Here is a 26835-nt window from a genome sequence, read left to right as displayed (position 1 = left end):
GGGAATCGTCCGCCGTCGTCGCCATGGATACTTTCCGGCCCAAGAGACCCACCACCCTGGCGCTGTTCCCACAGCAGCCAAAACCACCCCGATCCCAGGTAAGTGTGTGTGACTGTGTGTGTCTGTGTGTGTGTGTGTGTGTGTGTGTGTGTGTGTGTGTGTGTGTGTGTGTCTGTGTGTGTATGTGTGTGTGTGTGTGTGTGTGTGTGTGTGTGTGTGTCTGTGTCTGTGTGTGTGTGTGTGTGTGTCTGTGTGTGTCTGTCTCAGGATGGGTATAGTAGCAGCAACGGTTGGCTGTGCATCAATAAACGGGATTGTCTGTTTATGCTCTGTGCATACGTGTACATGCTGTGTTTGTGTGTGCGTGCGTGCGTGTGCGTGTCAGTATGTAGAATGCAGCAGCAGTATCTTGTCGGGTTCCTCTCCCAATTCATCATATTTAATGATGCATCACGTGCAGTGGGTAGTTCGGTCTACTTGCACTAGTGTGTAGTGACCCAGCAGCAGTAGCAGCAGCAGAGACAGCTGTATGTAATCATATCTGACTGTATATATCTGGATGTAGCCTGTTCTGTTTACCGTTTACAGTTGACCTAGAATCATTCTGCATTGCACTCTGCATTCCCCTTGTTGACACATGACACTAGGTCAATAACAGTATCTGCTAATCAGGGAAAATGAAATGCAAAATAGATGATAAGGGACCAAGGGTTGCAATTATAATTTCTAAAATAGCTATAGCTATGCATTGTATTTGCTATCTTCGGCCCTGGACACCATCAAACGGCTATAGGCCTGTCACAATTATTACGTATTATCGTTATTGTTTTTGAGTGCATGGTGCAACCACTCCAAGGAACAGCAATGTCCATCTGCTATGTCTGTATGTCCCTGTGTTTAGGGTACCGACAGGGGGCGCTGTTGCACCACTCACTTCAGACAGGTCTGCTGTTTTGAACAATCCCACAATAACAATAATAACAACAATAATGTCCATGTTAAAAATGTCAATACATTGGCCCAGGCCGTAGCGTAACGGTCTGGGCACCGGACTGGTGATCCAGTCGGGTTCGACTCCCGGACCCGATACAGCCTTTACCGCATGTCATCCCCCCATCTCTCTCCCGTTTCCTGTCAGCCTACTTTCTATCCCTTAAAAAAATCAATAAAGGCGTAAGCCGCAAAAAAATATCTTAAAAAAAAAAAAAAAAAAAGAATGTCAATACATTTTCCCAAACTTAAAAAATAGTGCTCAAAACGTGTCGCATCACGACACGTTTTGAGCATGTAGATTTGGCTATTAAATATGTCATGTATATATCTGCCCTGTGCAACTTTTGTTTATGGAGGCTGAAAGCCAAACAGAAATGTAATTTTGATTCATAAATGTTCCATAAATGTTTTAACAGCAGAAACACAATTAAATCGTTAATCACAATTAATCGTAACGTAAATTTCATAATCGTGACAGTCCTAAATCAGGCTGCTGGTTCACGAATGAAAAGGCAGGTGAGGGACAGGTAATGCTAGCCCATTCTGACCGGGCACCCATTTTGGTGTTGGCATCATGTTATGCTTTAGCTATTGAAAAATAGCAGATCTACAAGCTCATATCGCGCCACCGAGTGGCGCGATACAAGCTTGTAGGTCTGCTATTTTTTGAAAAATCGAAGAACGACTGACATTTTTAGAATCTGATCTCAGGTCAGAATGGGTTAATCAGACCTGTGTGTGTCCGGCGGAAACCTCGTGTGAATCTGATCTCAGGTCAGAATGGGCTAGCATAGCAGGTGCTGTGTACCTGCATGGGGCAAACTGACCTTGAGTCCGGTAGTGTAAAGCCATCTGCACACACAGAAAAAGGTTGGGATTTTGCCATGAAAAAAAATCTGCCACCATTTATGTTTACGTCGAGCCGTAGCTGAGCAAGGCATTGATTGGCTACCTGCTCCTGACCTCCCCCTAGTGTCACCCACACTTGTGACGTGTAACTACACAGTGAATTCCACTATGACAATATGGCATACAACGTGCTTTGAAATTCCATAAGGAATCCTCCAAAAAACTGCTGCACAGCACAGCTAGCCTGGCTCCAGCCCCTCAGGCTACAGCACAGCACTACTGGAAGCAATCACAGTTGTTTGGAATTTACAAAGTACTGTAGAATTTAAAAAAATAATGACCAGTATAACAGTTTTTGACAGTGGTTGAAAAAGTACTTGCGTGTTTTACGTACAGTAAGTAAAAGTATCAATACTGCATTGTAGAAATTCAACAATTACTTTAGTAAAAGTACAAAAGTATTGGCTTCTAAAATGTACTTAAAATACCAAAAGTAGAAAGTACTCATTTTGCAGAATGTACTATTTAAAGTTTTTCCAAATGTATTATAATAATCTTTTGAAAATAGCAGATCTACAAGCTGACAATGTGTCGCGGTGTATATAGCTCTGGTCCCATAGCCCTAATGCTGTTGCATTGCAGCAACAGCATTAGTATAGGGCTATGGATCAGAGCTATGGCCCTAAGTGGTTAATGTATGTTTTGTAATAATAATCAAAATCTACAAAGTAACTAGAATGTTTTTAAATAAATGTAGTAAAACGACTGGAGTAAAAGTACAATATTTTGGCCCAGGCCGTAGCGTAACGGTCTGGGCACCGGACTGGTGATCCAGTCGCGGTGTGCCGCGGGTTCGACTCCCGGACCCGACACGGCCTTTACCGCATGTCATCCCCCCATCTCTCTCCCGTTTCCTGTCAGCCTACTTTCTATCCGTTAAAAAATCAATAAAGGCGTAAGCCGCAAAAAAAAATCTTAAAAAAAAAAAAAAGTACAATATTTGGATCTGAGATGTAGTAGAGTAGGCTAGAAGTAAAAGTATTGGAAAAAAAACAACAACTGTGTGGAGTTTGCAAAAAATTGTGAAAAAATGGGTTGCAAAATTGTGGGATATTAAAAAAACGGCAACAAAAACAACAACTCAGGGTTAATTTAACTCTGAGAGCAAATGGAACCCGAGGGTCATATTAACACTCAGGATTTTACAGTGCTCACTGTCTGGGACTATACTCCACCACAATTCATCACATGATCTACAGTAGCAACTTACTTACACAACGCAATTTACTGCAATCCATTCCATTGGCATTGCAGCTACAGTATAATGCTTCCTGGACCGAGCTCCATGCAGCCATCTCCTGGCCCTCTGCTCTGCTGTCTACTGCACGGACAGCATGACTTATCTCTGACCGTGCACTGCGTGCAGTGGTGGGAAAATTATATAACTAAAAGTATCAATACTGCAATATTAGATCAAGTACTCCGTTACAAGTAAAAAGTCTGACATTCAAAATTTGCTTGAGTGAGAGTACAAAAGTATTGGTATTAAAATATACTTAAAGCACACAAGTAAAAGTAGTCATTGTGCAGAATGTCACATTTCACAGGTTTTCAAATGTATAAGAATATTTTGAAATTAGCTGATCTACATACAAGCTACATCTGCTATTTCCAAATGGTCGAAATGTATTATAGGACTGTCTGGAAGCGGCTTCTGTGTGGTGAAGGGCAGGGTTGCCAGGTTATGCGAGAGAAACACGCAGACAGCTCTACGAAAACAACCCAAAAGAAGCGAACAAGGTTACATGATCTCACACGCGCACATTGTTTTTATTAGGCTCAGGGGGTCCACAGCTATAAATGAGTTGATGTAGCATCAGAATCAGTTTGCCACTTTAACGCTACTGTATACTGTACATCAGCTATTGTGAGATACTGGAGGTACAACGTTTGGGTCTATTAAGACCTTCATCAGGTCATATAATAGACCCAAATGTTGTACCTGTAGTCTAATAAACTAGCTCCTATAAGTGAAGACGGTGTGCGCGACTTCCTTTTCTCTCACTGTTCGCACTGGTTGACTGCTCCGACGCACCTGTCCCCTGTGTAGGTGTGCAAAGGGACTCTTCTCTACTATACAGAGCTTGTAGATCTGCCATTTTGTAAAAGATCTCGAAAAGAAAAATATTAAAAAAGAATGTGGAATGTTGTTGAAACATTAAAAAAAATAAAAATATTTATGATACGTAGCTTGCGGAGTTAGTTCAGTCAGATACACTCGGGCTGCTTCATGCTATTCGCCTCACGATGACGTGGCAGTCAGCTGACCAATTACCGGGTTATTTAACCCATTCTGACCGGGCACCCATTTTGGTGTTGGCATCATGTCATGCTTTAGCTATTGAAAAATAGCAGACCTACAAGCTCATATCGCGCCACCGAGTGGCGCGATACGAGCTTGTAGGTCTGCTATTTTTTTTTAATCGAAGAGCGACTGACATTTCTAGAATCTGATCTCAGATCAGAATGGGTTCGTCAGACCAGCGTGTGTCCAGTGGAAACCTCGTATGAATCTGATCTCAGGTCAGAATGGGTTCAACTCACCTCAGTCTCTGTTCGTTCCTGCTGTCATCCTCCATTTGTCCCTGGACTGTTGTTATGCGCCTGTTTGACTCCCACCGGCTCCCCCAGCACCACCAGTGGGCTCTGCTATTCGTTGTCCCCCACGGGGGGGTTGTTGTGGTATATCTCCCTGCTCTTAATGAGTTAATGATGGTGTTTAATTGTGCCGAGCAGGGAGAGAAATGTAGCAGAGCTGAACGCCAAGATAAAATATTATATGCACATGCATATTCATATTCATTCTATAATAAATATTGGTTAAATCTATGTGTGAGTTATCTGACTGAAATAATATAATATATAAACACATACATATTAAATTGGGAGTCCTTGACATGAAAATGTTTGAGAACCATCACGGTTATTTAAAGGTTTTATGACATTCATTTTCATTTATTTGTATTTTTCTTTTTTCTTTTAGGTTTTATGACCTCAATTACACCCAAAAAACCTGAACTTTGAACATTCAGTGGATTTTCTGTGGTCTGAAGTTTTCTTTGGGGTTTTTTGGGCCTTTTGAGCTACAATGAAAACAGGCAACACAGTGAAACAGTGACATCTGCTGGTGCTGGCAAATCCCATTGACATATATGGGATTTGCAGTAAGTGATGTCACTTACTACCGGCAAATCAGAGCACCTGTTTGAGCCAGAAAACCCCAGATCACAGAAAATCTACTGAATGTTAAAAGTTCATGTTTTTTGGGTGCAATTGAGATTAGAAAACCTAAAAAAAAAACAAGAACAATTCCAAAACCTTTTTTTTTTATGTCACAATCCCTTTAAATAACATTAGGAAGCAAGCCCAAATAAGCAACTTCAAGCAAGTGACGTTTCAGAAGAAACGAGCCCAAAAGTCACATTATAATAAGCAGACATGGCAACACTGGTGAAGGGGAGGCTTGGCAGATACAGCCCTTTGATTGGAAGGTCACCAATTTAATCTGTGTAATAGCAGGTCCTCATAGTATAGGCACTGAATAACTGCCTGCATTGGTCTGTCTTTGGACGCTGCTGCTGACCTTTGGAGCACGTCAAAGATATCTCTATCACCGATATCCTTCCTGTCGCTATACAGTATGGAAAAAGATGGGAACAACAAATGCTGGATGATCTTTTGTTCATTACAGAACCTTTAGCTTTGTTAATTAATGTATTATTATTATTATTATTATTCACAAAGACATGAAAAACATGAACTTTTAACATTCAGTAGATTTTCTGTGATCTGGGGTTTTCTGGCTCAAACAGGTGCTCTGATTTGGGCAGTGGGATTTGCCAGCAGATGTCACTGTTTCACTGTGTTGCCTGTTTTCATTGTAGCTCAAAAGGCCCAAAAAACCCCAAAGAAAACTTCAGACCACAGAAAATCCACTGAATGTTCAAAGTTCAGGTTTTTTGGGTGTAATTGAGGTCATAAAACCTAAAAGAAAAAAGAAAAAGAAATGAAAATGAATGTCATAAAACCTTTAAGTATAGGTATGTGTATAGTGTCACTTTAGAATAACTATTCGAATAACTATTCGTTATAAATATGAATGAATTACTTTATTTAAGTGTCATGCCACTTGAGGGGTGGACCATCCCTCATGAGATTATATAAGACACCTTTTTGACAATTTACAACTATTCAAATATACACTTCTTGATACAACATTGCTGATCTGCTATTTTCTAAATATTTGTATACATTTGAACACATAATGACATGACATTTTGATGCCAATACTTTTGTTCTTTTACTCAAGTACATTTTGAACTTTTTCTTGTAACAAAGTATTTATATATTGCAGTATTGGTACTTTTACTGTAGTAATGTAGTACTTTTTCCACCACTGCCTGCACATACTAAGAATAATAATAATAATGGATTGCATTCTTATAGCGCTTTTCTATCCCATTCTGACCGGGCACCCATTTTGGTGTCAGCATCATGTTATGCTTTAGCTATTTAAAAATAGCAGATCTACAAGCTCATATCGCGCCACCGAGTGGCGCGATACGAGCTTGTAGGTCTGCTATTTTTGAAAAATCGAAGAGCGACTGACATTTTTAGAATCTGATCTCAGGTCAGAATGGGTTCATCAGACCAGTGTGTGTCCGGCGGAAACCTCGTATGAATCTGATCTCGGGTCAGAAGGGGTTATACGCTACGTGGCTACTCAAAGTGCTTACAATGGTCCATTCATTCATACATATGGGAGGTGAAGCGGCGAACTGTGAAGGTTGCTTTACTGATAACGAGCGCTTCATTACTCTGATACTTAGAAAATAATCATCTGCAAGGAATTTATTGACAGTAACTAGCTCATAAAATGTATATGGTGGATTTTTATTAAACAAAAACTTTACAGATTGAAAGAGGATAAGTCAAGCTTTCCCTACAGCTGCAATGTTGGTGATTTTGACGGTGTTTAATATAATTAGAGAGGACTTTTCCGTTTGGAAGAATATGGGCTGTCTATGGGAAGTGTCACCTAGGTATCACCTTGCTGAGCAAGATGGCAGCCGTGTGAATATCGTCAATAAATAGCCTGCTCAATTTACAAATACCTCAAAATTCTACTTAAGTATACTTAGTTACTTTCCACCACTGCCAGGGTTATATAATGGGCGCTGCCTGCTTCCCAGTCCATCTTGTCGTCATACCACTGTCCTCTCGTCCGGTCAGTCTCCTGCCCTTTGACGTGAAGGCTTCTCCGCTTACAGTCCAGTATACTTAACGCCATTGATTGCAATTATTTTTGTATGTTAATTACTTAGAAGTAGTCTGGGGCGCCCGCTGGCCTAGCGGTACAGTCCCATAACACCTACAGTATTGGCTCTAACCCATTCTGACCTGAGATCAGATTCATACGAGGTTTCCGCCGGACACACACTGGTCTGATGAACCCGTTCTGACCTGAGATCAGATTCTAAAAATGTCAGTCGCTCTTCGATTTTTCAAAAATAGCAGACCTACAAGCTCGTATCGCGCCACTCGGTGGCGCGATATGAGCTTGTAGATCTGCTATTTTTAAATAGCTAAAGCATAACATGATGCCGACACCAAAATGGGTGCCCGGTCAGAATGGGCTAATGCAGCCTGACAGCACGTTGCGGGTTCGAATCTCGATCCTGGCCGACCAAGCCCAAAAGATACATGTATCTTAAAGGGTAAGACCACTTTTTTTGAGGTTTGGGTTGTGTAGTTACTTTGCCATGATGCAACTCCAAATGTGGACAAGAAATAAAAAATAACTGCTCCAGTGATTAGAAATTGATAATTCAAAATATGCTCCTCATTGACTTACATTGTAGCTAAAACAGCTCTCAAAGTCACTCTTTTAGTACGTAAACAAACACAAACAATGTTGATTCAGACAATATAGAGCATCACCAAAACTCATGTGGTTTTATTTTTTCATAAAAATGTTATCTTCCTGTTGATTTGTCCATTTTATTGGGAAGAAAACCCCGACCGGATCCGTGGATCCGGATCCAGATCTTCAAATAGTAAAATCAACAGGAATCTAACATTTTTATGAAAAAATAAAACCACATGAGTTTTGGTGATGCTCTATATTGTCTGAATCAACTTTGTTTGTGTTTGTTTACGTACCAAAAGAGTGACTTTGAGAGCTGTTTTAGCTACAATGTAAGTCAATGAGGAGCATATTTTGAATTATCAATTTCTAATCACTGGAGCAGTATTTTTTTATTTCTTGTCCACATTTGGAGTTACATCATGGCAAAGTAACTACACAACCCAAACCTCAAAAAAAGTGGTCTTACCCTTTAAGCCATTCCACTCTATTTTAATCATGATATATTAATCGAAAACACCCGTCCTGGTGACTGATATTGTCGTTCCAATGCGTGGTGGGGGGGGGGGGGGGGGGGGGGGCATTATAAATGAATGATTGATTGTGTTCTGTCTTGGATCAAAGGAACTAACATTATAGTTCCAATTTATCGGTATCACAATGAAAACCCATTTTTCAAAGATGTAAATAAAAATGGTTAAAAAAAAAAGAGAAAAGTTAGCTATATTTAAACTGTTGCTATATCCTCATGGATAGTTTGAGAACCACTGGATTAGCATGTTTGCTTTCACTAAGCACTTCACATGAATAATAAGATGTGTGTTTGCGTGTGTGTGTGTGTGTGGGGGGGGGGGGGGGGTGTGGGTGTGTAGGCGTGTGTGGGCGTGTGTGGACGTGTGTGCGTGCGCATGTGAGTGTATACAGTATGCCTGTCTGTGTGTAGAAGTCTTGCTGTATTTGTGAGAAACAAAAGGTATGGTCATTATATACAGCTGTGTTGCTGTCGCTTTCTAAAAAATTTCAGATTTTAGGCTTTACAGCCATGTGGGAATGTCTGCAGGGGATATCACTGTATTACCAATGCATAAGATTAAGTTACATTGCAGGATTACATCTAAGAAAATAATCAGTGTTAACACTTAAGAGTAAAACATTTAGGGTTTCAGTTCTGGGCTTATGGCTGGAGTTAGTTTGAGGTATTTTGAGGTTAAGAGCTGTGGGGGTTGGATTAGGGCCTATGCTTTGTGTGTGTGTGTGTGTGTGTGTGTGTGTGTGTGTGTGTGTGTGTGTGTGTGTGTGTGTGTGTGTGTGTGTGTGTGTGTGTGTGTGTGTGTGTGTGTGTGTGTGTGTGTGTGTGTGTGTGTGTGTGTGTGTGTGTGTGTGTGTGTGTGTGTGTGTGTGTGTGTGTGTGTGTGTGTGTGTGTGTGTGTGTGTGTGTGTGTGTGCGCGCGAGGTTTTATGAAGCTATATATAAAATTGGTTATAGCGTGGGAACATAACAGATGAATTCTGGTGGACCTTTTTACAGTCCTACAGTATATCACTCCCTATAGCTGGCAGAAATAAAACAACCAAGAAAAACGAAATATCATAGGCTGCAAAGTATACACAGAAATGATGACATTTAAAGTTAACTTTGACCTTTTGTTGGGGGAGCGGTTGGAGCAGCAGCAGTGCACGTCTCCAGGGAAACGAATCCACCTGAAAGTGATGACACGCAGCAGAGCTGCGGCAAGATGAGATTCATGAACTTGGGGGGGAAAAGTATGCGTGTAGCAAACCTTGTTTGTGTGTAGCCATCTGTTACTTTCGGTACTTACTCAAGTATACATTTTTAATTCTGCACATTTACTTGTATATCACAAAGTATTTCTACATTGCAGTATAGTATTGGCACTTTTTTAAGTAAGAAATGCGAGTACTTTTCCCACCACTGAGTATCGGCACGCGCTCCCCTTTCAAAGATGTCATTTCATCCTGTCTTATTAGCATATATCTCTCTCTCTCTCTCTCTCTCTCTCTCTCTCTCTCTCTCTCTCTCTCTCCCAGTAACTATGGTAACAAAGTAATGGTACCGACCGTATAAGGCAGGGATGCCAGCCAGCTGCATTATGGGATGTGAGTGAGTGAGTCAGCGCTGTGCGTGGTGGTCACGCAGTGACGTCGTATGTTGGCCTTTCACTTCCTGCTCCGGGCCAGACGGACGCTGCTGTTTCTCTTTCCTGGCAGTGGTGTCATCAGCGCTGCATGAAGCAGACAGAGAGCGAGGGGGAAACGCCCCCTGTGTGTGTGTGTGTGTGTGTGTGTGTGTGTGTGAGCGTGTGAGCGAGAGAATGATATAATGTGACAATAATATATTAAGACTCCACAGCTCTAAACAGCCGTAGCGGCTGTATAAGTCAACAGGACAGGGTCAAAGAGTATACAATTGTCTTTGGCTTCATATATACGCTAAATATTGAATAATGCCATAGCGGACAGAAATACAATACTAGATTATGTACTAGCCTACATTATGATATTGGATATGGTTCAGCGCCAATCTAAATAAAATGTACTCGTTTTTTTTTATGTGAACTTGTGTGTACATGCACTGTATCTACGGACGTACGGTAGGATGAGAGTGCTCTCATCCCTGCCTCCTCGGTGCCTCCATGTGTTCTTTTTCTATCCACGCTGTAGCTTGATTAGCTTCCATGCTGTTTTCACTACTTTTGTGTGACGCTCTTCTATGACGGAATGGGGGCATTGAATTACAAAAAAAAACGTTTTTTGAGAAAAACCCATGTTTCTATGTCAGTGGTGCTCTATAGCCTGAGCTAACGTGTTAGGTTTCTGGTCTAGAGGGGGCGGGTCGCGGCTGAGATTTGCGCACGCCCTGATTGGATCTCATCGATCTGTCCGTCACCCCCCCGGCCCCTCCTCTCCTCCCCTAGTGCAGCTGCTACGTCACATCATTTGGAGCGACGCCCACCCGGAAGGGTTGACTCCCACTTTTAGACCAGAGCGGCCAATGCGTTCCTCCAGGCTTTCAATTTTTTGCACCAACAAAAATGAAAGCCTGGTACCGAGGCTAGTGGTGCTCAACCTTTTTCATGTCAAGGACCCCCAGAATTATCTCTATTGGGCCACAGACCCCCCCAATATGTAGTTCCAGGGACCCCCCCAGAAGCAAATATTTCAGTTAAAAATGTTCGCTCTGAATTCTGAAATATATATATTCAATGATTTGCGTGCATTTTAACGATTCTTCAAAAATAGCAGACCTACAAGCTAAAGCAGAACAAAATGCTAAAAACAACCAAAAAGGGTTCCCACCTAAAATGGGTTGAACCATGTAAGGATCATGGTACAGTGATGCATTGTTTAAAGGTTTTATGACCATTTTCATTTCTTTTTCTTTTTTCTTTTAGGTTTTATGACCTCAATTACACCCAAAAAACCTGAACTTTGAACATTCAGTGGATTTTCTGTGGTCTGAAGTTTTCTTTGGGGTTTTTTGGGCCTTTTGAGCTACAATGAAAACAGGCAACACAGTGAAACAGTGACATCTGCTGGCAAATCCCATTGACATATATGGGATTTGCAGTAAGTGATGTCACTTACTGCGGGCAAATCAGAGCACCTGTTTGAGCCAGAAAACCCCAGATCACAGAAAATCTACTGAATGTTAAAAGTTCATGTTTTTTGGGTGCAATTGAGATTAGAAAACCTAAAAAAAACAAGAACAATTCCAAAACCTTTTTTTTAATGTCACAATCCCTTTAACACCATGCCGTCTCTCCCACCCCTCCATTTCATCCAGGACACCATCAACAACAACTCCTTGGGGAAGAAGGACAGTTGGAAGGAGTCCCGCTCTGCGTCTCCACATGTTTCAGGTGCGTATACCGTACTGTACTGTACGTACAGTAACTCTCTCCCTGTAGCAATTCTCAGACTGAGGAGAAAAAACGGGCCAGAATGTAAGCTTATAGCCCCAAAGCGGTTTGTGCTTACCGGTCAACTATGCATGAAATAGAAGAAGTGGAAGAAATATAAGATGTCTGTCCCTTTTGCAAGGACAGTTTGTTTTGTTCATCAACTTATTGAAAAGATGATGAATTCTCTAGCTCCAATTCTGTTTACTTATTTGAACATATTTAGAACTTTTTTTTTTATTTTACTGGTGACAGTATTCAATGGGGAGCTAATATAAAGAAGTCTATAATATGATACTAATATTATACCAGTAAGATGCCCTGGGGGCGAGATTAAGCGACCTCGCCCTAAAGGGCTGAAACAACAGAGCTTCTTAATGCGACACAGTTAAACCCATTCTGACCGGGCACCCATTTTGGTGTTAGCATCATGTTATGCTTTATCTATTGAAAAATAGCAGATCTACAAGCTCATATCGCGCCACCGAGTGGCGCGATACGAGCTTGTAGGTCTGCCATTTTTGAAAAATCGAAGAACGACTGACATTTTTAGAATCTGATCTCGGGTCAGAATGGGTTCATCAGACCAGTGTGTGTCCAGTGGAAAACCTCGTATGAATCTGATCTCAGGTCAGAATGGGTTAAGAAGCAGGAGTTAAACTATCTGGTGTCCGTGAGCTCAGATGTAGATTTGCTGGCCGGCTGAGACGGCTCCATATACACTACTATGCAGGTCTAGGTGATGGATCCAGTCTTCTCCATGTGTGGCTATCCAGGGTTTGATGAGGTCAGTGTCGTGATCTTCATATATGGAGACGGACCATACAGTATTATTGAGCGTGTCACGAGGCGTGACGGACGGCCTGACTGATAATATATTTCTTTGAGACGCACACACAGGTATTTTGGTGCGTGTCAGAATCCGTCATTGCTTCGTAGGGTGAAAACAACACAGCTTACCATTGGAATTATTACATCAGGGGACTTTTTTCACCGTGATGTTGTGTAGTTTTGTAGTGCAGGACTGCAGGTGATTGCAACAACCATTGATGCAGTGAAAAAGGAAAACAGGTACCTCCAAATAGCTATTTCCACGATTCTGTCAATACTCATATTCTTTGAGCCACACATCCGAGTTTTCGGGGGGGTCAAACAAAGAATCAAGTGAAGTTGATCCCCTACCCCTATTCGCTCGTTCTGAGACAGTATGTGTAGTCAGAAGAATACTGCTACTGATCTGCTATGGCTGTATGTGTGGCCACATGACATCAGACCAGTCTAAAGCCCAAACCACACCAAAGGGTCGGGACAAAACGTTTTTTTTAACCAATGAGTTCAGTTTCATTGGTGTGGTTTATCCTAAAAAAACCCGTTGTGGGCCTTATAGACCGGTTAGCAGACTCCCAGAGCCTGTCTTTTACAACCTCACCTGCATTGCAACTGACCTGTTTCACGCTGAACACGTCGAACGGTGCCAGAGATTAGCTGTTCACAGACACACAAATGGACGGACCTGAGCAAAGACATATAGTCTCACTCTCCTGCCTTCGGCCGTCCAGCCTGGCAGAGACAACAATAATAAGACCTTTTATTCATAAATAATGCACTTATATTAAAATCACACGAAGGCATAATGCCTAGAAGGTATACTGTGAGACCATGGCAGAAATTAGTGTAGCTATAAATGTTTGCTTAAAAGGGGAAGGTCTTCGTCTTGTCTTAACCCATTCTGACCGGGCACCCATTTTGGTGTCGGCATCATGTTATGCTTTAGCTATTGAAAAATAGCAGATCTACAAGCTCATATCGCGCCACCGAGTGGCGCGATACGAGCTTGTAGGTCTGCTATTTTTTGAAAAATCAAAGAACGACTGACATTTTTAGAATCTGATCTCAGGTCAGAATGGGTTCATCAGACCAGTGTGTGTCCAGTGGAAACCTCGTGTGAATCTGATCTCAGGTCAGGTCAAAACATCAATAGATCGTGGCGTTCTCACGTGGTCAGGGAGGGCATTCAGTTTCCATTCGTTCAGCAGTTCTCTGAGCTACTGTAGGAGGGGGGGCGTTTCTGTGTATGCATCGATGGGTTAATAGGGAGCTCTAATATTCTGTCTGTGAGGAGAAGCCAGTGTGATGTGCTCGCATTTACGTATTCTAATAATGTGTCACTCACGAGGTTCCTCCACCACACACAGCAAGCTAGTCACATACGTAGCGATCTGCCCATTTGATTTTGAAGCCAGTGCAAATGGAGATTTTCACCTAATGCTGGCCCTATAGAAAAAGGCTACGGGTCCACCAAAACGAGTAGGGTTCATCCTCAGAGGGAGAATGAACGTGCTCAGCAGTCATTCGAAATAATCCAGTCGGTTGTTTTGGAGATACAGTATGTTGTTTCTTGGAACCAAAATGCTAGACGGACGGACGGACAGACAGACAGACAGACAGTCCCTAGGCTCCCTGCGATTAAGTGGAGCTAAATACAGAGGCTGTTCAAGCTAAGTGAAATATGCCTTTAGACGTCACGTACATACTCTTAAGGAATATCTTCAACTCCTTTCTATGGTCAGCTGATTTACTGTACACTTTCATAATCGTTCTCTCTGCTGCCGCTTGCCTAATAAATAATCTACTTGTTGTGCACGTGCACCCTCTCAGGAGCCCAACACAAAGAGGAGGATAAAGGCCGACACAAACGCCCTGCCCCTAAACCTCCCTTGACCAAAGGAGTGGCCGGCAGGAGCAGCAACACTAACGCAACTCCAGCCACGGACGCCGCGCACACGCGCCCCCGAGACAGAGCGCCACCTGGCACCGCTGCTAAACAGACCGCCACACAGTCTGCCGGCGCGTCGACGAGGATCCAGCGGAGAGGAGCCGGGCGAGGAGGAGGAGCTGCAGCAGCGGCGGCGGCAGCAGGAGGCATGGGCAGAGGAGCGGTCGTCATGAGAGACAAAACCCTGAGGGAGAACAGGGGGAAGGATGCAGGGGCGGGGGGGAAAGAGGAGAGGCGAGGCAGGCTGTGTGACGACCTGAAGGCCAAGGAGAAGGACAAAAATGGACTTCAGAGATCCAGAGAAGCCGTCGGACTCAAAGCCAAGGGGGCGCACGTCGACGGTAAAGGAAGAGGGGCTGCTCGAGCGAGCAGCAGAGGAGGAGGAGGAGGGGGGGTTAAGACCGAGCGTGCTCAGAACAAGCCTCCCATCAGCCAGGAGATTTACTTGACGGCTATGGTGGTGCCGCGCACCCCCGTGCTGCCCCGAAACCAGGAAAAGACCCAAGAGCCTGCAGGTACATCATTAGTTTCACTCTTTGTTGCTCTATACCCTCGAGGTGTTCTGAACGTGTGTGTGCCCACCACAATATGTAAACAGTTTGAGTATAGGATGGCCTGTATTAGGGATTTAGTAGTTAATCGCTGAATCACCGTTAAGAAATTAGTACATTAAATGTAACAGTTAATAACTAATCAAATGAATCGAAACGTCTCTGCTTTTGCATGTGATGTGACAGACAAAGACAGTGCACTCTTTATTTAATCAGCAAAGTGTAGACTTTTATTTTAGACATTGAGAGAAATTAAGATTCTCAGATAAAAAAAATGTTTTAAACGCAGCTTATCAACTTAACCGGTTTATCGATCGATAAACTTATCAAAACTAAACTATCAATTCATACATTAATCAATCATTCCCATCCCTAGTCTGTATTAATATAGTTGTTATTCATCCCGACAGTATTCTCCTATAGTGGTCATAATCACTGACCAAGCAGTACTTAGTAACTAAGTACATTTACTTAAGTACTGTACTCAAGTAAAGTTTTTTGGTATTTACTTTACTTGAGTATTCCAAATTTCCAAACATTGTACTTTTACTCCACTACATTTATTTCAAAACTTTAGTTACCAGTTAATTACTTTGTATATTTGGATTATTATTACAAGACATACAATAACAACTACAGTCCTATATAGAGCGTATTCATTCAGTCATTTGAAAATAACGTACTAAAGTACTTTTTTCCACCACTGGTGAACCTGGCCTAGATCATCTGATGCCAGTGTCAAATATGTGTTGCAAAGCATCTATTATACACTTAGGATGTCTACTCATAGAATCAGATCGGCCTGACCCCTCCTTGTTTATCTCTGGTCCTATAATAGTAGGAGACCATGACAGGTCCCAGGACTGCCCCCCTTCCAACATGTCCCGTTCAAGCAGCGAGGGTGGCTCCAACAGAATGTCCATCGGCTCGGACACGGAGGGACCCCCTGGAGTCAGCCTCCGTGACCTCAGCAATCCCGACATCAGCGAGGAGGAGGTGGAGGAGGACATGAATCACCCTCTGGGCAACCAGAATGGACCCGCCCAGAATGGACCCGCCCGGAATGGACCCGCCCAGAATGGACCCGCCCAGTGCCTTGGACTTAACGACACCACCACCACCACGGAGACGGATTGTACCAAGTCGGGGCAACGAAAGGTAGGAGGAGGAGGAGGACGAGTGGATAACGACATCGGGGCGGACGACTGCGTCAACTCCAATCCTACCGACGACGGCGGGGGCTTCAGAGCCGGTCAGACCACCACCACCGTGGCGCACCACGGCGAATCCACGGCCGAGTGGAACTACGACTCTGTGAAGTATACGCTGGTGGTCGACGAGCATTCTCAGCTGGAGTTGGTCAGCCTCAAGAACTGTTACAACAGCAGCTGCACGGCCCGCGACGACGACAGCGACGACGACGCAGAGACCATCTACCAGTCAGCCAATGAGGAGGAGGATCCGGAGTTGGACGACGAGCAGAAGAAGAAAGAGGAGAAGAGGCCAGGTAATCTATATGTGAAAGTTTATTTAATCAGTTTATATGGCACCTTTTTGTGTTACAGTGGCAACATGCAATGAACAAAAGATGAAGTGTGGTTCATAGACTTTATCTAGGCTCGTTTTCACAGCCTTAAAGGGACACTTCACCCTTTTTGCTAAAAAATATATGTTAATGACATTTAGGAGCTTTAGAACACTTTCCTGGGGGTCTTTATGTGTGTAATATGTGGTTTTAGATATTTTAGATTGTATCAGTGAGCCCAGTGTCTCTGATGTCATGGACACTGGGATCACTTACTTCCTGGACTACATGTGGTCTCAGTAAGACAGCTCTCCCCCTATCCACAAGGAGGAGCAGTGCACCAGTAGTATTATGGGAATTGTAGTCCAGGAAGGAAGTGAGACCAGTGTCCATGACATCAGAGACACTGGGCTCACTGCTACAATCTAAAATATCTAAAACCACATATTACACACATAAAGACCCCCGGGAAAGTGTTCTAAAGCTTCTAAACGTCATTAACATATATCTTTTTGCAAAAAGGGTGAAGTGTCCCATTAATCAGAGCAGAGGTACTGTCATTTCCATTACTTAAACCCTATACTTTGTAGATCGTGGTCCCCCCCATGTGTCATATACGATGCTGTACTACTTGGGCCAATTGTTCTTTTCCCAAATTCCCTCTACACCAAATCTCTTCGCTGAAATAGCTGATCTAATGCTCATAACACGTCGTCGTGACGCGATGCGCTGTGAGCTTGTAGATCTGTTTTTTTTTTTAAAGGAATCTTTGACTATTTTCGCTGAATGTTCACCCATTATGATATGCCCAGAACCTGGGACTAGTCTGTGTTCGGTGTGTTTAAGTGATATCTCTCTGCTGCTCTGTAGGTTGAGGTACAGAATCTTTTTCTGGTAACTGTCATTTCTCAACTGTTTCGGAAGCGGGGGGCGGCTTGTCGGAAACCGGGGCCGGCACCCTTCCGCGGACCCCCCCGGGGAGACCCCCCACACGGAGTTGCAACACTCACTTCACACTGGTGTGATTTTTTTTGCATATCTTTGTGACCCCCTTGTTTTTTTTAACGCTCCTCCTGGCACCTCAGACCTCCCTGTGTTCTCTGTCTCCAGGGAAATGTAAACAGGTGCGGCAGATTGAGGAGGAGCGGGTGAAGAGAGAGGAGTTGTTGAAGAGGATCGAAGAGGAGAGAAAGAGGAGACGAGGACTGGTGACGGTCAGCAGCAGACTGTCTAGGCAGGTCACGGCGTCGAGGAGCACCACAGTGGAAGACGAGGCTAGCGGAGGATCGGGCAGAACGCCCCGGTCCAAGAAGTTCCTCAACCTGTTTGTCAACAGTAGTACTAGTAGCCAATACAGCGCCACTGGTTAGTTTCCTATTGAAATGGCTAGATAAGTCACACAATTAATTTAATTCCTAAATCCAGTCCATAGTCCATACATAGTGGATCAAGTAATTAGTCCACCACGTGCAATTTGACCTTTTTTACCGTACCAATTCCTGGGGCCACAAAATCCATAGATCCACATAAAGCTGGCAGGTGTGTGTGTGTGTGTGTGTGTGTGTGTGTGTGTGTGTGTGTGTGTGTGTGTGTGTGTGTGTGTGTGTGTGCACGCGTGTGTTTAAAATTGTAATCTCATTTCAAATTCAATTCATACGATTATTGAACCACTTTTCAATCTGTTGTCCCTCTATTTTGGGCATGCTGTTATATTGTCAAAAAATGCATGAAATAGCAAAAGTGGACAATCTACAAGCTGACATGGTGACGCGCTGTGAGACATGTCGCTCTGTGTCTTTTAGGTGCCGAGTCATTTGGGCTGTTCTCTTGTGTTCTGGATGGAGTAGAGAGAACGCAAAGCCACAGAGCTGTCTACAGGTAAATACACACACACACACACACACACACACACACACACCCAGACAAACCAGAGCCACAGAGCTGTCTACAGGTTAATACACACACACACACACACCCCCAGACAAACCGGCTGAAAACCCAAAGGGTTCACTTTACTTTCAAGTATGACTGTAGTTGAGGCCTGAACTGTCTTTGGTTGAATACAATATTGGAACCCATCGGCAAAGATTAGAATTTGCCTCTGGGGACGACGCTAAACAGAATGTAGATATCAGGATGTTGGCCCGTTTGCACCTCCTTACGCCCTATGTTCTCCTTCCCACTGACAACAATGCATACACGTTCTGAATGCCTATGCCAACAGATTCAGTAGCGTAGCTCGGAATCTGTTCTTTTTTGGGGTTTTTTTAAGATTTGTTTTGGGCTTTGTGCCTTTATTGATAGTTACAGTGAAGACGGACAGGAAAGAGAGAGAAGGAGAGAGCCATGCAGCAAAGGTCGTCATTAACGGGACTCGAACATGCGACGCACTGTCAGGCCAGAGCCTATACAGCAGGGTTCCCCAATTAATTTTCCTCAAGGGCCATATTTTGACTAGCGTACCAGGCTGGGGGCCGAGTCTGCACGCGCGAGGTCGAGGTCTTGCCCTGAAAATTCATTTTCAGGGCAAGACCCCATTTGAAAAGGATGCCCAGTTTGACATGCATAGGCTACTGACCCCCATTTAATGCCATTTATATCTGGGACCCTTAAAAAAAAAAAAAAAAATCTTTCATGGGCCACAAGGGGGCGCTCTGTGGGCCGCAAATGGCCCGCGGGCCGCCTATTGGGGTACCCTGCTATACAGTATGTGACATGCGCCTGAAGCTAGTTAGACTCCACAATAAACATGAACGATATTAATTATATTTTGCTCTGACCTTATTTACCTCATATTATTTACCTCCTCAATACAAATTGCAGAAATTAGTTTCTAGGCATCACAGCAATGTTTTTTGTAACTGTGTGTGTGTGTGTGTGTGTGTGTGTGTGTGTGTGTGCGTGCGTGTGCGTGTGCGCGCGCGCTTTTGTGTTAGGTTTGTCCCTCGTCATGCTGATGAGCTCCACCTGGACACAGATGACCCGGTGCTGATGCTGGCCCAGTCAGAGGACCTGTGGTGTCAGGGATACAACATGAGGTCCGGAGCCACTGGAATATTCCCCGCCTACTACGCTGTCAAGATCACCAAGGACGCCAGCAAAGGTATGATAGTAGTGGTTCTCAACCTTTTCAGGCTGGGACCCCCAAAATAAACACATTTAAACTGGGGACCCCCACCTGAAAAGCACTTGGAATTGTAGGAGTTAAGTTGAGGTATTTCATTTAGTTTTTTCTTTTTGAGGTATTAAAAGTCCTCTTCCTCTCCCCCTCATTTCTCTCCTTCCCTATAGTTCACAGAGATGGTTGGATAGAGCGGTTCTTTGTGAGGTTCCTGGGTTCCGTTCAGGTGCCTTTCCATCAAGGCAATGATGTGTTGAGTGCTGCAATGCAGAAGGTAGGCTACAGCAGAGGTTCCCAAACTCTCATGTCAAGGACCCCCAAAATGTCATTTGAAAATATGTGCCAAAGACCCCCATAAGAGAAGATTTTTAAAGTGATTTTCAACCATTTTCCTTTCAAGGACCCCCAGTTTGATCTGCAACGGGCTACGGACCCCCATTTAATGACATTTCTATCTCTGAGACCCCATTTATATTGTAAAATAATTTTCTTTGTTTTTAATTTAACTCTGAGAGTGTACAAATGGAACCAAATGGACCCATTAGGGTCCATTTGTATTAGAACCAAATGGACCCATTAGGGTCCATTTGTACACTCTCACAGTATTTCACAATGAAATACGGTCCATTTGGTTCCAAACTATCATTTAGCGGGGGACCCCTAGGGGTCCATGGACCCCACTTTGGGAACCACTGGGCTACAGAACCGCCAACACTTCTTGAGACAGAATCGGAACTGTAAAATCACAATAAGAGAACAGTGCCATTTATGTTGTTGAGCTATTGTTTGGTCATTGTAGTGAAGACATTTTAGCTCTATAGCTGTATTACATGCTGTTGCTACTGTACTGATACGTCTACACCAGTCTCCTTCTGTGTCAACTTAACACCAAGGTTATTATCATAGTTAACGGAAACTAACAAAATAACGAAAACTAAAAATAACATTTTCGTCAACTGAACTAAATAAAAACTATAATAAAAAACAAAAACGATAACTAGCTGAAACTGTATTGTGTGTTTACAAAACTAACTGAAATTATAGGCAAAATGCCCTTCGTTTTACATCATTTTAAAACCTTACCTGCTCCTGCTACAATCATTTGACTTTATCCACATCTCCCACTATATCCAAACCCTTTAAAGTAACATTCTGGAAAAGAAAAGAAATAAACTGTGAATATTATAGAACAGAACTGCCGTAGCTAACGATGTGTTCTTGGTATCTCAGCAATCTTATTGTATTCCACTTTTGGCTGTTTTCCAAGGCTGGCATGATCAGCCAGTGCCAGACAGTGAAAACCAGCATTTTTTTTGTCATATTATTGGCTGCTAATTATAATAGTATAGAATGCGCAAAAATAATAATGTAATAATAAAACATTACAAAGAATGTGTCAATAATGTAATATTAATAATAAAGGTAAGATCTATTATGACTATCTGGGGAGAAAAGGCTTATGAATATCAAGCAATATAATAATGGGTACTGGTTGTTTTTGTTCAGCTCAATTGTTCTAGAGTTCTCAAATTCTGCCCAAACCCGACCCGACCCCGGCCCGACATTTTCAGTCCGGGCTGGGCCTAAAATGTCGGTCAAAGACATGCAGGGATCAGATGAAAGCTACAAAGCTTCTACAGATATGTGACAGCAGCTGGTGTTTTTCTCCCCAAGTAGGGCATGGTCATTTTTCAGCTGTTTTTTACAGTTTACAAAAGTGCAGATTGTAAGCTGTGTCCTACATTGAAAATGTTTAATAGTTATAGAAAGTTCCTTAGGCTATTTGAATTAATTGTCCCCTCAAACCTCTGTGGTTTACCCACACACCTAACAGGCATGCATTAATGAATGCATTAATTGCTAAATGTACTTTAAAGGTATATTCAGTGATTTCACTTAATTCAAATATCACTTATTTTTTTGTTTTGTTGTGATAATCCTCCCTACTATAGAGTGTGCTGGCCATATAAGGAGTTCCTCCCTGTCCCCTGGGGGTCAAAAAACCTTAGATTTCGTTTTTGACTCTCTATCCTGATTGGACGAAAGGCTGGGTCCCACAGCCAAAAACGAAACCTAAGGTTTTTTGAGTGAAATCACTGAATACCTTTAAGATAAACTGTATTCGCAAACATAAGCACTATTCAAATGTAGAAATGTATGTGCTTATGTACATATCATAGGCTTTTAATTAAGCCTATTAGCCTAATGTATTAAGCCAAAATGTGTATTCAGTTTTTAAGCCAAATAAAAGACATAACTAGGAAGCTTGCCAATCTGGCCCCTTATTTTATAGAGGTTTTTCGTTCACATGAAACAAAGAGAAGCTTTTCACATCAAATATCATTTTGTGTATCAAGTACATTGATTATTTTTGGTCTAGGACTACATGTAATTGTCCGACAACACTTTATGTGCTACTGTTGCAGCGACAGATATAGAGTAAGCTGCTATCCCTTGACTTAATGACTGGCCTGTTGGTTTATTGATTGGTTCGTTGTGAACAGGTTGCGTGTAACAGGCGGTCTGCCATGCAGCCTCCTTCGTCCTGTGTCCTGGAGGTGAGCGTGAAGGGACTGAAGATGAGTGTCCAGGACCTCTGTCATGCCGCTGACAGGGTAGGTAGTGGTACCCAACACACACACACACACACACACACATTCATTCCTCTCATCTAGACTATTAACTCCTAGCACCTATCCTCTCCTTCTACCATATCCTCTAGTAGTGACTAGTCTGTTCCAGAGCCTTCTGGTCTATTCCATTCACCCTCCCCAGGTTCCCCCCCCAGGTCCTCTCTTCCTGCCTAACTCCTGGGTTCATGTTGTGTCATGATGTCAGGCTGAACCCTGCTCTCTAGTGGTGACCACCTATAACTGCACCTGTGTTAGTGGCCCAAGCAAAAAATACTGCATAATGGCTGACATAACATATCTTCTCTCCTGTGGTGGAAAAGGTCTTCACATTTTACTTAAGTAACGGTATCAATACTGCAATATAGAAATACTCTTTCAAAGTGTACTGATAATGGCAGATCTACAAGCTCACAATACATTGCGATTTTGAAATGGCTGAAATGTATTTAGGTATATAGCGATACCCGGAACCCCGATGACCTTGGGATACATCACTGAGGAACTGTCTATTTCAAACAAAGTGTTTTTTTTTTTTTTTTTTTTTTTTTTTTTTTTAAGATATTTTTTTGCGGCTTACGCCTTTATTGATTTTTTTTAAGGGATAGAAAGTAGGCTGACAGGAAACGGGAGAGAGATGGGGGGATGACATGCGGTAAAGGCCGTGTCGGGTCCGGGAGTCGAACCCGCGGCACACCGCGACTGGATCACCAGTCCGGTGCCCAGACCGTTACGCTACGGCCTGGGCCAAACAAAGTGTTTTTGACTGGGGGGGGGGGGGGGTCATATTTTGACAGCAGGAATTGCCTGTCATAATTTGACTTTATTAGGATGTATTAGGATGTTGATATTCATTCATCAGCCAACACTCCCCACTAACAGGTAGTACCCCCCCCCCCCCCCCCCCCCCCCCCCCCCAGAGAGGACGTATATGGCCTTAGTCATAGGCACATCCAACCTCTACTCATCTCTTATTCTTAACCGTCAAAGGAAGTTCAGCTCGGTTTAATTTGTGTGAAACATCGAGAAACCATCACATTCAAAAACATTTGTGTGTGTATGTATGTATATATAATATATATATATATATTACTTTTATTTATTTGTTTTACTACTTCAGAATGTACAGTAAGCAAAGAAAAATGTTTACAAATATTATTTTCTTTCTCTTTGTCGCTTACTCTCTATCTTTCTCTGTCTCTTGCTCTGTCTCTCTGTCTCTTCCTCTCCCTATCTCTCTGGTGCTGGTGCTGTTGCTCACTCAGGGAGACCAGTGTTTCCATTTCTTCCAGTTGAAGAACATCTCGTTCTGTGGCTGTCATCCAAAACACAACAAGTGAGTCAACCGCTGCATGCGCACTGTCTGTCTGCACAACTTGACCCATTAACACCCATTCTACAAATGCCTTCTAAATCAGTAGTTCTCACACTTTCAAGATTTGTTTTTTTTCTTTAACCCATTCTGACCGGGCACCCATTTTGGTGTCAGCATCATGTTATGCTTTAGCTATTTAAAAATAGCAGATCTACAAGCTCATATCGCGCCACCGAGTGGCGCGATACGAGCTTGTAGGTCTGCTATTTTTGAAAAATCGAAGAGCGACTGACATTTTTAGAATCTGATCTCAGGTCAGAATGGGTTCATCAGACCAGTGTGTGTCCGGCGGAAACCTCGTATGAATCTGATCTCAGGTCAGAATGGGTTTTAAAAAAAAAAGCAGATATACAAGCTCGCAGCACGGCACGAAGTGACGGATGACAGACGCGCTGTGAGCTTGTAAATAGAGGGTATACGCGCGACATCATTATCATACCCGGAATTTATGCGGGAATTGCCTACCGAGTGGCAAAAATAGCCCATACTGTACATCCAAACAGAAATCTGATTGCATCAAACGACGTTAAACAACATTAAACTCACTTTTCCAAGTCACTTTGCCACTCGATTTCCCATTCACTTAATGCATGCGCATACCCTCTATAGCCAATGCTTGTGAATAGCCAGTGCATAAATGTAATATGACAGATGCTTTCTGGTTGTTAACTAGCACTAGTGACCCATTGCAGTGTGTACTGTCCCACCTACACTCACATGGACAAATAACAGTGTTTTAAACATTTTGAAACTAACTATTTTATGATCATAAATAAAGTTTCATGTGTTATTTTAGATTTTGGGTTATTTTTGAGTAGATTTTTCCGCCTTCATTGTCATTTCCATTGAAAGGATTTGTGTATCATGTCCCTATTTAAGTATGATTCTTGTTTTTCTCGCGCCACCTCCTCTGTGACCTGGCTGCTATTGATGTGCCTGCAGGTATTTTGGTTTCATCTCCAAACACCCAGACCAGGAACGTTTTGCCTGCCACGTGGTGATGTCAGAGATGACATCGTTGCCTCTAGCCGAGTCTGTGGGGTGAGACGGCTCTCTTCTTCTCTCCCCCTCTGTCCCTCTCTCGCCTTCCTTTACTCATCATCGCACCATGGGGTGCGTTGTTAGCTTGTAGATCGGTTCTTACAATTTACAATTTTACAATTTAGGCATTTAGCAGACGCTCTTAATCCAGATCGACTTACATTTAAGCAAGAACAAAAGCATGGGAATACATCACATAAAAGCACATAAGCTAAGAAAGTAACAGTGGAATATCTATATAATGAAACTATACATATATACTACTATGCTATACATATGTACTATGGCGTGCTATGACTATATACAATACAATTATAGTGCTGTCTACATAACATGCTATAAGTCTGTGTCAAATGCTATCTAAGCCAACAGAAATGCTATCTAAGGGGTTAGTTAGGGTAAGTGCTATGGGCCATGATGGAGTCTGAAAAGGTGGGTTTTCAGGCTACGGCGGAAGATTGGGAGTGATGCTGCAGTTCTGACTGCAATGGGAAGTGCATTCCACAGTTTTGGAGCCAGAAGGGAGAAGAGTTTGGGACGTGTGGAGCGTTGTTGTCCCGGCGTTTTTAGTGAGGGTACTTCCAGTTTCCCTGCGTTGGCTGATCTGGTTCTTGTCAGTAAGACACTGTCAAATTACAGAGCATAAATTAAAGTTAGGATTAAAGGGATAGTTCACCCAAAAAAATATTTCTTCTATTGATTAGAGAAACTCTGAATGAATGTGAGACTACTAGTGAGTCTGGGAGATAGGCGGGTTACTGCTCTTAAGCCTAATGATTATGATGATGTCCTGCTGATGAGAAAGAAAATAGTTCATAAGAAAAAAACGATTGTTATAATTATGGACAATCAAAATCAGTTAGAAATAAAAGAAGATATATGGTGCTATAATTAAACGTAATGTTGATATGCTGACAATCAAGAAAATAAAAACATTGCACTTCATCTCAAAAAGGTTACTGTACCGTCCTGTACCAACCCCTGGTGTAGAATATATCATAAAGTGTTATTTTAATGGTTTATTTCATTTGCATGGTTTGGGGTAGATGGATCTACCCCATGGTGTGTTCTCAGAACGCCACTCAGAACAATGGAGAACGAAAACCAAAAGACTGACCATTCAACAACGCAACTAAACAGTACAGAGTGGATATAGACTCTCGGGCACAGTGATGTGTCAAATTGTACATTTGTCACATCATGACACTATTCTAGGTTGTCTCAATTCATGTAACCTTTTGGACATTCCAAGGGGAGATTAGGCAGAGCGTTTATACCACGTCTTCTCTTCTCTTCTCTTCCTCTCTTCTCTTCTCTTCTCTTCCTACTTTTACTACTTTACTATTTGTACTGCTACTCATTCTTCTTCCTTCCCCTGTCCTCCTGTTCTTCTCTCCTGTACTCTAGGAGGGCATTCAAGCAGTACTACAAAGAGCACGTTGGCTACTCCTGTCCCACTGAAGACATCTTTATTGAATAGACACCTCTGTTCTCTACAACATTCTGAATATTCACAATGAGCATGTAAGCCTTGGTCTTACAACAACAAACTAGACCTCTATCTACTGTATCCTCTATTCAACCAACTTGCATGGTGGAATTCTTTTTTTTTTTAAATAACTGCACTGAATGGTACGGTACGGTAAGGTAAGGTTTTTCCCCTTTGGCCATGTCTCATATAAATATCTCCTGTGGGCAGTAACACTGGCTTATAATGTATAGTCATCTCACTTCTGTGTTCTGTGCAGTTGAATTAAACTATATACAGTATAGTATATTAACCAAAACACAACTATTTGTACCCTGCCACATACAAATATCAAGAATTGTTTTCAAGCCAGTATTCCCTTTTATGCTACTTTGGGGCCCAAATGTGCACTAATAATAACGCTATGTTGAAGCCTCGTGACTTTGATGAGTATTTCAATCTCCAAGACAAAATAAGGATATACTGGACAGTGCTGTAATCAAAATGTTAACACTTCAGTCCAGGGTTACAGTTTCATAAACAATGTTTGCACAGTGGAACAGCTAGCGTGAATCCCAAATGGTGCTCTCATTGTGGGACCAAGGTTCAATACAATAACACATAGAACCAAACCAGGCCCACGACTCAGTTTGGAAGCAG

The 26835-nt window shown here is 42.6% G+C and overlaps 1 protein-coding gene across 1 annotated transcript; it reads left to right on the top strand.

Annotated features, from left to right (window-relative positions):
- Nucleotides 1-26396, top strand: mapk8ip1a (mitogen-activated protein kinase 8 interacting protein 1a). Its single transcript, XM_083764090.1, has 12 exons — nt 1-98; nt 11574-11649; nt 14347-14979; nt 15854-16522; nt 17651-17905; nt 18343-18418; nt 19477-19643; nt 19832-19935; nt 22166-22276; nt 23557-23627; nt 24609-24707; nt 26115-26396. The coding sequence occupies exons 1-12, from the start codon at nt 24-26 to the stop codon at nt 26185-26187; spliced, it is 2409 nt and encodes an 802-aa protein (XP_083620216.1). The 5' UTR covers nt 1-23; the 3' UTR covers nt 26188-26396.
- The last annotated feature ends 439 nt before the right edge of the window (nt 26397-26835 follow it).

Source organism: Protomyctophum parallelum, assembly GCF_964188405.1.
Source record: "Protomyctophum parallelum genome assembly, chromosome: 4".
NCBI lineage: Eukaryota > Metazoa > Chordata > Actinopteri > Myctophiformes > Myctophidae > Protomyctophum > Protomyctophum parallelum.
This window is presented reverse-complemented; position numbering and strand designations above follow the sequence as displayed.

Excerpts from the sequence above, each read along its gene's own strand:
- mapk8ip1a (XM_083764090.1), top strand. The coding sequence starts at position 24 with ATGGATACTTTCCGGCCCAAGAGACCCACCACCCTGGCGCTGTTCCCA. Across the intron at positions 16,523-17,650 it reads GAAAGAGGAGAAGAGGCCAG|GGAAATGTAAACAGGTGCGG; the intron begins GTAATCTATATG and ends CTCTGTCTCCAG. Across the intron at positions 18,419-19,476 it reads AGCCACAGAGCTGTCTACAG|GTTTGTCCCTCGTCATGCTG; the intron begins GTAAATACACAC and ends CTTTTGTGTTAG.